Consider the following 14,067-nt stretch of genomic DNA (forward strand, 5'->3'; position numbering starts at 1 on the left):
CACAAGTTTATGAAATTAGATAGGCGGGTGAGTGCTGGAGGGCAAGGTACCCTTGGGGGAAAGCAGAGCTGGAGATGTCACCGGACCCCAGGTCGGGTCCAGGGAATCACGCAGGTGATGGAGACCTGCCTATTACGGAGGTCCCCCAAGGCTGGCCCGAAACTCAAAACTCACCAACCCAGGAGGGGTTCAGGCTGGCAATGGTAGCGAGTTTTTGCTCCTGTGAGCTCACAAGCCCGAGCTAAGGTGCCTACTGTCTTTGCTCCTTCTCGGTTCAAAAGTTTCGTCTCTCCTCCTGGACTGAGATGCTTCTAGTCTGTGCCACTGGCTATCTTCCTGCCTTCCTGCCGCAGGTACACTCTGCGACATAACTATGTCCTTGGACTCGTTCTGGGATTCCTTCTCAACTGCATGTGTGTGGCGTGTCTTCCCAGGCTTGCAAAACCAGCAGCCCGCCTGCTTGAGCGCTGACTCCATCCCCAGACTCCACGGCCTGTCGCCCTGCACCCCCTCTCTGCTGTCACCGCTTGAGCTGGGTCTCCATTTCCCCTCCTCTTCCGCCTGGTGCTTTGCACAGCAGTCAGCCACTGACCACAAGACCCGTTCTTCAAACTCTGTCCCCTGTGGGGCTCCTTCTAGGGGGAAGCAGGAAGAGATGGTTGTGCTATTCCTGGGTCCTTTAAGGGAGGAGTATTGGAGGAAAGTACAGAGGAAATCCATGGACACTTTACCACAGAGGAGGAAAGATTCTTCTTAGGAAACTCAGAGTTAGGCTCAAGGAATTTCTTTTATTAATCATCATGTGTTTATATGTGACCAGGATTATACTCTATAAGGTACTTGAGAAACCTTTCAACATGGACTTTAGAGATAAGCAAGTGCTTAGCATGATTCCTAGATAAATGCTATTTTCCTAACAGTGCTTCCTATAAATACTAGAGAACCATCAAAGAAAAGTTTTAACATTGGGGTTTGCTGCCTGTATGTTGCATCCTTTTAAGTGTTCATTAGTTCATCCATTTAAAAAACATGTGTTGGAAGAAAAGCTATGATCAACCTAGACAGTATATTAAAAAGCAGAGACATTACTTTGCCAACAAAGCTAGTCAAAGCTATGGTTTTTCCAGTCGTCATGAATGAATGTGAGAGTTGGACCATAAAGAAGTCTGAGCACTGAAAAATTGATGCTTTTGAACTGTGGTGAAGACTCTTGAGAGTCCCTTGGATTGCAAGGAGATCCAACCAGTCAATCCTAAAAGAAATCAACCCTGAAAATTCATTGGAAGGACTGATGCTGAAGCTGAAGCTCCAATACTTTGGCCACCTGACGCGAAGAACTGACTCATTGGAAAAGACCCTGATGCTGGGAAAGATCGAGGGCAGGAGGAGAAGGGGACTACAGAGGATGAGATGGTTGGATGGCATCACCGACTGGATGGACATGAGTATGAGCAAGCTCCAGGAGCTGGTGATGGACAGGGAAGCCAAGCATGCTGCAATGCAAGGGGTCACAAAGAGTTGGACGCGACTGAGCGACTGAACTGAGAATTTCCCTGGTGGTCCTGTGGTTAAGATTCCGCATTTCCACTGCCGGGGTGCAAAGGTTCCATCCCTGGTGGGGGAATTTCCACATGCCACACAGTGAGGCCAAAAAAATAAAATTGAATAAAAAATAACGTGTTGGTCTCCCTCTGTGTACACAGGCAAGCACTAGGCATTGGTCTTCTGGAACTTCTCTCTTCAGAAAAAGAAAGAAGGGTTGAAGATAACAATTTTAAGATTAGATAGAAAGGAAAATTGGACTCCATACACTAGGTAAAGGAGAAAAAGGACAAGTGGCTGGGGGGTGGGAGGCGGTTGGGTGGACAGGAACGCTGGAGCAGTATCCCAGCTGTGAAAGGCTGCAAACCTACACGTTTTTAGTTCTGAAGCTTTGTGTCACTGAGAAGGCCTCAGCTCCGGATCAAATGCCACAAAGTTAAATTTCCATATTTACCGATTAGAGTGTTGACAGCAAATGGTTAGAGTCGATTGTGTGTGTATGTGCCACGGGGCTTTCCTGAACCACTGTGCTGTCTACTAGGACAAGTGACAGACCAATTATTGTGACCATTCTTAAAGAAGGCGGATTTCTTGCAGGTTCGTCTGGTTTACCTTGCTGAATATCTCCAACCTCTTGGCGCAGTGCCGCCTGTTGCCACGCGAGGGCAGCACAGGATCAAGAAGAAGCCAGGCTCTTCCCCAAGCGCAGTTGCTCGTAGGATAGAGGCTCCGTCACAGTCACATTGAGTGGCAGGGCTTGGGGTGGTGGTCTTTGGATTCGTTCTAAAACAATGTGGGAGCAGAGACAAGTTAAAGGCACATCAAACATCCACGAAACCCGTCTGGAAAGCATCTTGAGAAGGTAATACACCAGAGACTTGGTCTAGATCTCTTAACTAGAGGTCTAACTGTTCCCCGGCCGTAATCACTCGCTGCGTGGGGTTACTGAGCTGAAAAAGGATGTGCTATAAATTTAAAATACACACTGGACTAGTGCTAATAAAACAGAGAGTGTAAAATATCTCACTAATTTTTACAGTGATTATGTGTCATAAAGATAGCATTTTGGATATTTTGGATTAAATGAAATATGCGTATCTGATTAAGCTCATTTCACTAGCTTCTTTTCCTTTTTAAAATGTGGCTACTGGAAAATTTAATATTATATACGTGGCTCTTATTATATTTCTATTAGACAACATTAATTCTAAAAACATTCCACTTTTAGGGGGAAATTTAGGTTTCCTGAATGTTTTTTCTTAAGGATCACTGCAGAAAGCAATTTCTATTTGGAATGACAATGTATTATAGTCTGAAATTATAATATTAAGTTGATTACTATGTCCCAATACACAGATCATCTTTGAATCTTGTAACACTCGGTAGGAAAATGTTCTTTCTTATCTTACATTAAATCTTCCTCCAGGGGATTTAATGGGATAAAGATTTCCTGTTTTCTCAAAAGTCTAGCAAATAAGAGGGTGAATGATCGTGGTAATTATCTCTAAATGAGGAAAAATGATCTGATAAGTAATTTTGCCAAAGACAATGTTCATGCAGACATTGAGGGGAGAATTCCTGAAAGTGATTGCTTGTAGTTCCACAATGATTCCTGAGAGACTGTGTTACCTCCTGTTTGAAGATTTTTTTAAAACATATTGTATATTCTCTATGTTTTCCATATTGATTGAAGTTGAAAGAATTTAACTTGATGTCATTTGAGGGACTTTTGTATCACTGGTTCTCAAACTTGGCTGTACATGATAAGCTCGAAGGGAACTTTAAAAAAATCCTAGCTGCCCAAGGACTTCCCTGGTGGGCCAGTGGCTGAGACTCCACACTCCCAGTGCAGGGGGACTGGGCTCGATCCCTGGTGGGGGAACTAGATCCCACAGGCCACAACTAAGACCCAGTGCAACCAAATAAAACATCCCAGCTGCCAGACCACACCCTGGACAAATTACTCGTTGGAGGATGAGACCCAGGTATTTACCATGTGCAACCAACATTGAAAATGACTGGGATAGTTAAGACCATGGGCTCTGAAAACTGCCTGGCTTCAAAGCCCAGCCTGGTCGCTTCCTAGCCCCGTGACCCTGGGCAAGAAAGTTAACCTCTGCAAACACTATGGCAGAAACAGGGTGATGAAAATAACACATCTTGTAAGGACTGTCATGTGGTTTAAATAAGATAACCTGTGCAAACCACTTAAAAGAGGGTGAGCATGCAGTAAGCTGATTATTAACTATCAACTTTCTAATTTCATATTCATTTCTCTGGAACACATTTCCAGCCATGGTCCTTGCCTCTAACACAAATTCACCTGTGTATTTCATGTATTGTCCTATGACATTCCTTCGTTCACATTGCTATTGTTGTTCAGTCGCTCAGTCATGTCCAACTCTTTGCGACCCCATGGACTGCCGCACGCCAGGCTTCCCTGTCTTTCACTACTATCTCCCTGAGTTTGCTCAAATTCATGTCCATTAAGTTGGTGATGCCATCCAACCATCTCATCCTGTGTTTCCCCCTTCTCCTCCTGTCTTCAATCTTTCCCAGCATCAGGGTCTTTTCCAGTGAGTCTGCTCTTTGCATCAGATGGCCAAAGTATTGGAGCTGCAGCATCAGTCCTTCCAATGAATATTCAGGACTGATTTCCTTTAGGATTGACTGGTTTGATCTCCTTACTGTCCAAGGGACTCTAAAGAGTCTTCTCCAGCACCACAGTTCAAAAGCATCAATTTTTCGGTGCTCAGCCTTCTTTATGGTCCAATTCTCACATCATACATGACTACTGGAAAAACCATAGCTTTGACTATTGGGACCTTTGTTGGCAAAGTGATGTCTTACATAAATTCATTTTTCAAGTGTTCATTGAGCATCTACTTTACTATGAGAGGGCTTCCCTGGTGGCTCAGTAGTAAAGAATCCACCTGCCAATGTAAGAGTCACAGGTTCGATTTCTGGATTGAGAAGATCCCTGGGAGAAGGAAATGGCAGCCCACTCTAGTATTCTTGCCTGAGAAAACCCATGGACAGAGGAGCCTGGCAGGCTACAGTCCATGGGGTCGCAAAAGAGTCGGACATGATTTAGTGACTAAACAACAAAAACAACAACTTACTATGAGAATTATAGAAGGTCCGAAAGAAAACGCGTGCACCTGCCTCATCTACTTGGGTTTTAATTTCCCTCATGCACCTGTGTTTTCCCAATAGATCATAAGTATCATGAGCTCTGAGACTAGGTTTCACACCTGGCCAGCCCCAGCCCCTAGCATCCAGTGCTGCTGACGGGAAATCGGAGGGCGCTTTGCTGGGTACCAGGGAGCAGCCTGCTTGTCCTCAATAGGTGTCCTCAAGTGTAAAGGGAAGGCGCTCCATCCATGACTGGTGTGACGATTGCAGGTCTGACTGCGTGCTGTGGATTGTTGTTGTTCAGTCACTCAGTCTTATCTGACTCTTTGCGACCCCACGGAATGCAGCACGCCAGGTTTCCCTGTCCATCATTAACTCCCAGAGCCTACTCAAACTCATGTCCATTGAGTCTGTGATGCCATCCAACCATCTCATCCTCTGTCGTCCCCTTCTCTTCCCGCCTTCAATCTTTCCCAGCATCAGGGTCTTTTCCAATGAGTCGGTTCTTCACGTCAGGTGGCCCAAGTATTGGAGTTTCAGCTTCAGCATCAGTCCTTTCAATGAATATTCAGGACTGATCTCCTTTAGGATGGGCTGGTTGGATCTCCTTGCAGTCCAAGGGACTCTCAAGAGTCTTCTCCAACACCACTGTTCAAAAGCATCAATTCTTTGGTGCTCAGCCTTCTTTATGGCCCAACTCTCACATCTATCCATACATGACTACTGGAAAAGCCATAGCTTTGACTATATGGACCTTTGTTGGCAAAGGAATGTCTCTGCTTTTTAATACGCTGTCTAGGCTGTGGATCAATTTCAGTTCAGTCGCTCAGTCATGTCCGACTCTTTGCAACCCCATGGACTGCAGCATGTCAGGCTTCCCTGTCCATCACCAATTCCCAGAGCCTACTCAAACTCATGTCCATTGAGTTAGTGATGCCATCCAACCATCTCATCCTCTGTCATCCCTCTCTCTTCCCACCTTCCATCTTTCCCAGCATCAGGGTCTTTTCCAATGAGTCGGTTCTTCGCATCAGGTGGCCAAAGTATTGGAGTTTCAGCTTAAGCATCAGTCCTTCCAATGAATATTCTGTGGATCAGTTCAGTTCAGTCGCTGAGTTGTGTCCAACTCTTTGCGATCCCATGGACTGCAGCACGCAGTCTATTCTGTGGATTCTGCTAAGTCACTTCAGTCGTGTCCGACTCTGTAATTGCTGCTACTGCTAAGTCGCTTCAGTCGTGTCCGACTCTGTGCGACCCCATGGACTGCAGCCACCAGGCTTCTCCGTCCATGGGATTCTTCAGGCAAGAACACTGGAGTGGGTTGCCATTTCCTTCTCCAATGCATGAAAGTGGAAAGTGAAAGTGAAGTCGCTCAGTCGTGTCTGACTCTTAGCGACCCCATGGACTGCAGCCTACCAGGCTCCTCCATCCATGGGATTTTCCGGGCAACAATACTGGAGTGGGGTGCCATTGCCTTCTCCAACTCTGTGATTAGAACTTGTTAAAATCCACTCTGCGCCTCTCCGGATACAGTGCGGCGCGCGCCCACAAGGGGGCGGCACGTCTCGGCCGAGCGGCCGGACAAAGTGGACGTCAGGCCCAGCGGCCCCGCCCCGTGACCGTGACCCCAGGCCGCGCCCGCGCGGCGTCCAGCTCGGAGGGCAGACGGCGCGGCCCGAGCGTGCGGGGCGGGGGCCGCGCGATGGGGGCCGAGGCCGCTGGGAGCGGGCCGGCGCTGCGGGAGCTGCTGCGCGAGGCCGAGACCAGCCTGCTTGAGTGCAAGGTGTGCTTCGAGCGGTTCGGCCACCGCCAGCAGCGGCGCCCACGCAACCTGTCCTGCGGCCACGTGGTCTGCCTGGCCTGCGTGGCCGCCCTGGCGCACCCGCGGACGCTGGCCCTCGAGTGCCCCTTCTGCCGGCGGGCCTGCCGGGGCTGCGACACCAGCGACTGCCTGCCAGTGCTCCACTTCCTGGAGCTCCTGGGCTCCGCGCTGCGGCCCGGCCCGGCTGCCCCGCGCGCCGCCCCCTCCGCCCCGGGGGTCCTCACCTGCCAGCACGCCTTCGGCGGCTGGGGGACCCTGGTCAACCCCACCGGGCTGGCTCTGTGTCCCAAGACGGGGCGGGTCGTGGTGGTGCACGACGGCAAGAGGCGAGTCAAGGTCTTCGACTCCGGGGGAGGCTGCGCGCATCAGTTTGGAGAGAAGGGGGACGCTGCCCAGGACCTTCGGTACCCGGTTGACGTCACGGTCACCAACGACTGCCACGTGGTCGTCACCGACGCCGGCGACCGCTCCCTCAAAGTATTTGACTTTTTCGGCCAGATCAAACTCGTCTTGGGAGGCCACTTCTGCTTGCCGTGGGGTGTGGAGACCACCCCGCAGAATGGGGTCTTGGTCACGGACGCGGAGGCGGGGTCCCTGCACCTCCTGGAAGTCGACTTTCCCGAAGGGGTCCTCCGGAGGACTGAACGGTTGCAGGCTCACCTGCGTCGCCCGCGGGGGGTGGCGGTGTCCTGGCTCACCGGGGCCATCGCGGTCCTCGAGCACCCGCTGGGGCCCGGCGCCTGCAGCAGCACCACGGTGAAGGTGTTCAGCGCAAGCATGCAGCTCATCGGCCAGGTGGACTCCTTCGGGCTGAGCCTCTTTTTCCCTTCCAAGATCACCGCCTCCGCCGTGGCCTTCGATCACCAGGGCAACGTGGTGGTTGCTGATACTTCCAGTCCGGCTGTCCTCTGTCTAGGCAAACCGGAGGAGTTTCCAGTGCTGAAGCCCATCATCACCCACGGTCTTTCGCATCCCGTGGCGCTGACCTTCACCAAGGAGAGTTCTCTTCTTGTGCTGGACAGCGCGGCCCATTCTGTAAAAGTCTACAAGGTTGACTGGGGGTGATGGGGTGTGGTGGGGGTCCTGGGACCTGCTCCAGAAGCCCTGGAGCTGCCCCTGTTGAGCCCTGAATCAATGACTTAATCATCTGTTCAACAGAGATGACTGTAACTGCCTGGTAGACTTAACAAAGGTGGGGGCCATTATTAAAGAATAATAATGAAATCTACCATTGATGGATTATGTACTCCTAGTGCTAAGAAATTTGTGAATATTAGCCCCTTTAATCCTTTCAACGGCCCAGTGGTAATTTCTATTGCGTATCTCATTTTAAGGATGAGAAAACTAAGACCCAGAGAGCTAAAGAGATTTATCCAAGGTCACATTTACTTACTCTGACAGTCACAAATGGAACTCAATTCTGACTCCAAAACGCCTTGCTCTTAAATAAGACAACAGATGTGGAAAAATATATATGAGTGTATATTGTTGCTCCATGTACTCTATTTACAAGTAGCTATTTTCTTAGAGGCACAGAGAAAGGAGACTTCATAGAGTTCAAGAGAAAAAGGATTTTGTGGTGGATGTCAGTTGAGTTCAACATACAATTCCTCTGATGGCTCTTTAGATGAAGTTACTGTGGATCTTGAGTTACTTGAAAAACAAAAGCAATCAACTTTGCTTATTCAAAAGGTCAACACTTCTCTTAGTACCTGTAACTCCTCTGCTGTAAGGCACTTAGGAAATACTACTTGGTTGGTTGAGAAAGGTTTGTGTTTTTGTTTTTTTGTGTGTGTTCTAAGAAATCTTTACTTAATCAAGATAACTAAGATTTTTTTTTTCTTATGTTTTCTTTTACAAATTGTATATTTTGGGGCGTCCCATTTCGAGTTGATTCCTGTCTACAACATGAAGTATGGGTTGAGGTTGATTTTTTTTTTTTTTTTTGATATGGGGGTGTCCAATTATTCCAGCACTATTTGTTGAAAAAAATTTTTTTTTTTTGCCTCCTTGTGTCATGAGGGATCTTAGTTCCTTGGCCAGGGATCGAACCCGTGCTCCCTGTACTTGGAGCACAGAGTCTTAGCCTCTGGACTGGGAGGGAAGTCCAGGAGAAAGACTTATGTTAGTGTAAGTTCTGAACTCCTGTGGAATGCTCTACACATGTACTTGTGTTAGAGGGCCAGATGATATTTCTGTTAGTGTAATATAGAGATAAGTCACCACAGTCAGTTCATGGCAGAAATGATTTTGCTTGCCTCTTTATGATCAGTGGTAATCTGAAGAACTTTTGTGAAGGGGTTTTTCTCTGTCTATTTAAATCTGTCCCATATGTTGCAAACACCAGGCACTCAATAAATAATTCCTTTGATCCTGAGTTGGCATTTAACCACTGGCAAATCCCCCGTGGCTCAGACAATAAAGAATCTGCCTGCAATGCAGGAGATAGGGGTTTGATCCTGGGTCAGGAAGATCCCCTGGAGAAGGGAATGGCAACCCACTCCAGTATCCTTACCTGGGAAATCCTATGGATCTAGGAGCCTGTTGGGCTACAGTCTGTGGGGTTGCAAAGAGTTAGACATGACTTGGTGACTAACACTTCCGCTTTTCACTTTCAGACACTTTAACTACTTCTTGAATTGACGTGATGGCTTGACCAAGATGATGCCTGCTATAAGGCTGCATTGATTAAGTGAATAGGTGGAGATTTCGGGTGAAGTAGCTGCTTCTCTATAAGCTGTATGTCTAGCTGGTATAACATTTCAGAGTTAAGGGCTGTTGGAAAAATACCAAATAGCCAGCACTTCAGAAGCAGTAGCAAAACTTTTTCCTCGGGGAAGAAATAGTGGTTTTGAAAGGTGAGGGTTTGCTTTAGGTAATAGCTGATGCTTTATCAACAATAGGATTCTAATTTACAAAGCATTTTCATAGATATAATGTACATTCTAGACACAGCCCCCAAATTATGAAAAAGATTGTAGTTTGTTCTTTGAAGCTAAAAGAGAGAGCTAGGCTCCTGTACCAGTCTACAGAAGCCCATTTTGCTTCAATGCTCCCATCATGTAGCTCTGATAACGATTTCAGGCATCATGGACCAACCACCATTTGTAAATGCATCATCCCAAATAGGGATCATGTAAATGCATCATCCCAAATAGAGCCCCCACCTTCCCCACCGACACCCTATCCTTAGAAATCACCCTCAGGTCAGTGACTTCATAGGAATTCTGAGTTGTATAACAAGAAAAGTTGTCTTAGATGGAGATACAGGTTCTTACTTGGTCATTTGTGTTCTTACTTGGTCAAATGTTTTCCTTGGGAACAATGACATTTTAAGGCCTTGGGGTCCATTGAGCCAATCAAGAGACCTTCTCTTATTTGAAATCATCAGTGGTATCATGTTTGCCTCTAGAGCTGAGTGTGTCTTTTCAGGCCAGGTGTGGAATATAAGCAGCATGTATGGAGAGATCTCTTATTACCATGTGGATTACCTAGCTGGAAGAATGGTGTGTGAGCTCCCAAGATGACGTGGGAGCGATTCAGAGAGGTGATCACAAGTGATCTAGTTAACGGCTACCTTTACTTGGTAGATGATCAGGCTGCGGATAGACAGCAGGGTTTCCAAAGACACCAATTTTGCTGTTTCTGATCCACAGGTATGCACATGCTGAGGGGATAGGTTCAGTAACCTGTAACGGAGATGCTAAGTTCACCTTCTGGGCCGTGCTCTTTAAAGCAAGCTGGTTAAAGCACTCAAGCCGCACCCTGCTGAACACCACCAGATTGTTAGAGGAACTGGAGAGTCTGAGGTGGGCCAAAGGAAATCATCGCAGCACAAAGAAAGAGGTCCCTCAAAACTGTGTCTTTTGCAGCGACCTGGATGGACCTAGAGTCTGTCATACAGAGAGAAGTCACAAAGAGAAAAACCAACACTGGATATTAACGCATATACGTGGAATCGAGAGAAATGGTACAGATGATCTTAACTGCAAAGCAAAAATAGAGACACAGGCATAGAGAACAAATGTATGGCTACCAAGGGGGAAAGGAGAGGGTGGGATGAACTGGGGGATTGGATTGACTATATATACTATTGACACCGTGTATAAAGTAGATAACTAATGAGAACCTGCTATGTAGCACAGAGAACTCTCCTCAATGCTCCCTGGTGACCTAAATGAGAAGGAAATACAAAGAGGGGGATACATGAAACAGTAGCTGATCCCCTTTGCTGTACAGCAGAGACTAACACAGCCTTGTAGAGCAACTACACTGCAATAAAAATCAATAAAATTTTTTAAAAAAACAATAAAATAAGAGGTTCCCAGGTGATGGAGGAGAGTTGGAATGACTCTCCAGAGGTCAGAGACAAAAGAACTCAACCACAAATAACTGGAGAAGGAAAAGGAATGGGCTTTTCCTGAAAATCCCCCTCAATCAGGTGCCTTTATGCCAGCACTAGCCACCATGGCTCGCCACCTGGTGTGTCCATAAAAGCAAGCAGAGGCCCCGTCAGCCACGCTCACGTCACCCTCCGTTTGTTCTTGTTTTGCCCAATTCCTGAGGCTTGGACTGTCTCTGGTTTTTGGCCTTGGTTTGGCCTTGGTTTGTCCCTGGTTTTGGCCTCGTTCTGTCCTCTGGACTTGATTTTCACAGTCTTCTTCCTTGGCGTTTCCTAAGGACTGTGGTTCAGAGTCATACCTCTTCCCTCTACTTAGACACACTCTGGATCCCGGACGCAAAGCATCACAACTTGTTTGTGCCTCATCCAGACCTTCCCTGGTGAGTCGGGTGAAGACCTCACTGAAAGTGAATTGTGTGCCTTTTGAGGAAGTATTCCATATACCGCAGAAAAATGGGGAAGACTGATGATGGCAATTTAACCATCCTCCACCACTACGGAGAGACGAGATGTAGGCTGGTGGCTAGCGACCCACTCCAGGGCTTCTCGGAGAAGGCAATGGCACCCCACTCCAGTACTCTTGCCTGGAAAATTCCATGCAGGGCTGCAGTCCGTGGGGTCGCTAAGAGTCGGACACGACTGAGCGACTTCACTTTCACTTTTCCCTTTCATGCATTGGAGAAGGAAATGGCAACCCACTTCAGTGTTCTTGCCTGGAGAATCCCAGGGATGGGGGAGCCTGGTGGGCTGCCTCTATGGGGTCGCACAGAGTCGGACACGACTGAAGCGACTTAGCAGCAGCAGCAGCCAGGGCTTCTGGGGCTTCCCTGGTAGCTCAGTCAGTAAAGGAGCCTACAATGCAGGAGACCCAGGTTCGATCCCTGGGTTGGAAAGATCCACTGGAGAAAGGAATGGCAACCCAATCCAGTATTCTTGCCTAGAGAATTCCATGGACAGAGGAGCCTGGCAGGCTACAGTCCATGGGGTCGCAAAGAGTCGGACACAACTTAGTGACTAAACCATCACCACCCTGGTGATGTACTATGATTGATAAGGAGACGAAGTGTTTTCTTGAAGAATATGTAGGAAATATGAGAGGGAGGCTGCCAGGACTCACCACAGTGACTGTGCTGAGCCATCATGGTTGTCTATCGCGCCCACCGCCCCTTCTAAGGAAAACCTACTCCCCTCCCCCACAGGCCCTGCTGAGGAGCTAGCCCTCAGCCACCATGTTTCCTAATTGGATAGGAGTGCCCACCAATAGGGAGAAGGCAATGGCACCCCACTCCAGTACTCTTGTCTGGAAAATCCCATGGACTGAGGAGCCTGGTGGGCTGCAGTCCATGGGGTTGCTAAGAGTCGGACATGACCGAGCGACTTCACTTTTCAGTTTCATGCATTGGAGAAGGAAATGGCAACCCACTCCAGTGTTCTTGCCTGGGGAATCCCAGGGACAGGGAGGGCTGCCATCTATGGGGTGGCACAGAGTCGGACACAACTGAAGCGACTTAGCAGGAGCAGCAGCAGCCCACCAATAGGAAGAGCAACCTGTCTATCAGTGTCCCGCCAAATATATTCAATTAGATCAGGAAGCTAGCCTGTGACTTGGCCTCAGATGAACAGCTTTTCTCAAAAGGGACAAGGAGATCCAGTTAGATTCTTTTAGATCCAGTTAGAGGTGGCAGGATTGCCTTTTTTTTTTAATTGAAGTGTAGTTAGTTTTATGGGCTTCCCTCTTGGCTCAGTCGGTAAAGAATCTACCTGCAATGCAGGAGACCAGGGTTCAATTCCTGGGTCAGGAAGATCCCCTGGAGAAGGAAATGGCAACCCAATCCAGTATTCTTGCATGGAGAATCCTGTGGACACAGGAGCCTGCCGGGCTACAGTCCATGGGGTCACAAGAATCAGACACAACTTAGTGACTAAACCACCACCAGAGTTGGTTTACACTATTGTTTTTGTTTCAGATATACACCAAAGTGATTCAGTTATACACACATCTTTTTTAGATTCTTTTCCCTTATAGGTTATTATCAAATATTGAGTGTGGTTCCCTGTGCTGTGTAATCTATTTCCATTTTCAAGCCGCTGATGGATAAATCTGGATGGACTAAAAGTGATGATACAGGAAGGCCAATTCCATTACATTTTGGAGTTAATTTCCACAAAATTATACCAGTCCCCTCTGGTGGACACTAAAATGTAAATCTCAAACTTAGTAACTTTTCTTCTCTGACCAGTCAGTACGAAATACATTATATGAATTTGTTAAATTTGCTAGCAGCACTATCTGTACAAGTTGAACACAGGATATTCAAATGCATTATGATTATAGACAAAATCTATTAATTCATAAGGGTTTTGGGGAAGAGGGGAGAGTTATGTCTTTGTCAGGTTTTACTGTTAGGGTGGTGCTGGCCTCATAAAATGAGTTGGGAAATGTTCCTTCCAGCTTTATTTCCTGAAAGAACTTGTATGACAGTGTTGCCATTTCTTCTTAAATGTTTGATAGAGTTCACCAGTGAAACCTAGTGGCCCAAGAAATTTCTTGATGTGTGTACATTCAGAGTTTATGGTTGTTTTCTGTAGAAAGATGGGCCAGTTGGAGCTTACTCAATCATACTGGAACAGGAATTTTAAAAACCTTTTAAATTTCTTTGAAAAATTTTTTTTTTTTGGCAAGCATTTTATCACTATTTCTTGTGTGCTCATTTTGTGTTGAGCAAGGTGCAAAGCTGTGAGGATGTGAAGGTTCCCAGGCGCGGATGGTTGGGGGTCAGGTGTGGAGATGGACAAGCTAATCAGAAGAATACGGCATAGGATGGTGAGTGCTCTGGAAAGCACATGCTGGGGGGATGGGGCAGGGTGGGGAGAAGGGCCCAGTAGCCAGAACCGAACAGATATTGGAAGAGATGACATCACCCTAGAATTCCAGACTGATTGATGTCATCAATGCTGGACACTTCATCCAAAACAAACTAAAAAACTAAAAGTAAACATTTGTCTTTAAGTATTGATTCTTTGTGGTCCCGACGTTAGGATCTATTTTTCTGTCGCTGTAGCCTGTCAGCAGGATGACAGCTGATGGTCAGTGATGCTCAGCTGAGTTTTTGAGCATCTCGGGGTATTTTTTGATATTTTTACATTTAGCTAAACACCACAGTAG

At 47.2% G+C, this 14,067-nt stretch overlaps 1 protein-coding gene across 2 annotated transcripts; it reads left to right on the forward strand.

Annotated features, from left to right (window-relative positions):
• Positions 1–6,311: 6,311 nt before the first annotated feature.
• On the forward strand, positions 6,312–10,813 carry NHLRC1 (NHL repeat containing E3 ubiquitin protein ligase 1). 2 transcript variants are annotated; one of them, XM_086370140.1, is made up of 2 exons: positions 6,312–7,549; positions 10,156–10,813. In XM_086370140.1, the coding sequence occupies exons 1-2, from the start codon at positions 6,380–6,382 to the stop codon at positions 10,168–10,170; spliced, it is 1,185 nt and encodes a 394-aa protein (XP_086226266.1). In that variant the 5' UTR covers positions 6,312–6,379; the 3' UTR covers positions 10,171–10,813. The 2 variants fall into 2 exon arrangements, with proteins under 2 accessions (XP_086226266.1, XP_086226265.1); XM_086370139.1 differs by lacking the exon at positions 10,156–10,813 and having other exon boundaries at positions 6,312–7,727.
• Positions 10,814–14,067: the final 3,254 nt, after the last annotated feature.

The sequence above is a fragment of the Bos grunniens genome, chromosome 23, assembly GCF_055505025.1.
Source record: "Bos grunniens cultivar Pamir isolate PY7600 chromosome 23, Bosgru_T2T1.0, whole genome shotgun sequence".
NCBI classification, from domain to species: Eukaryota; Metazoa; Chordata; class Mammalia; order Artiodactyla; family Bovidae; genus Bos; species Bos grunniens.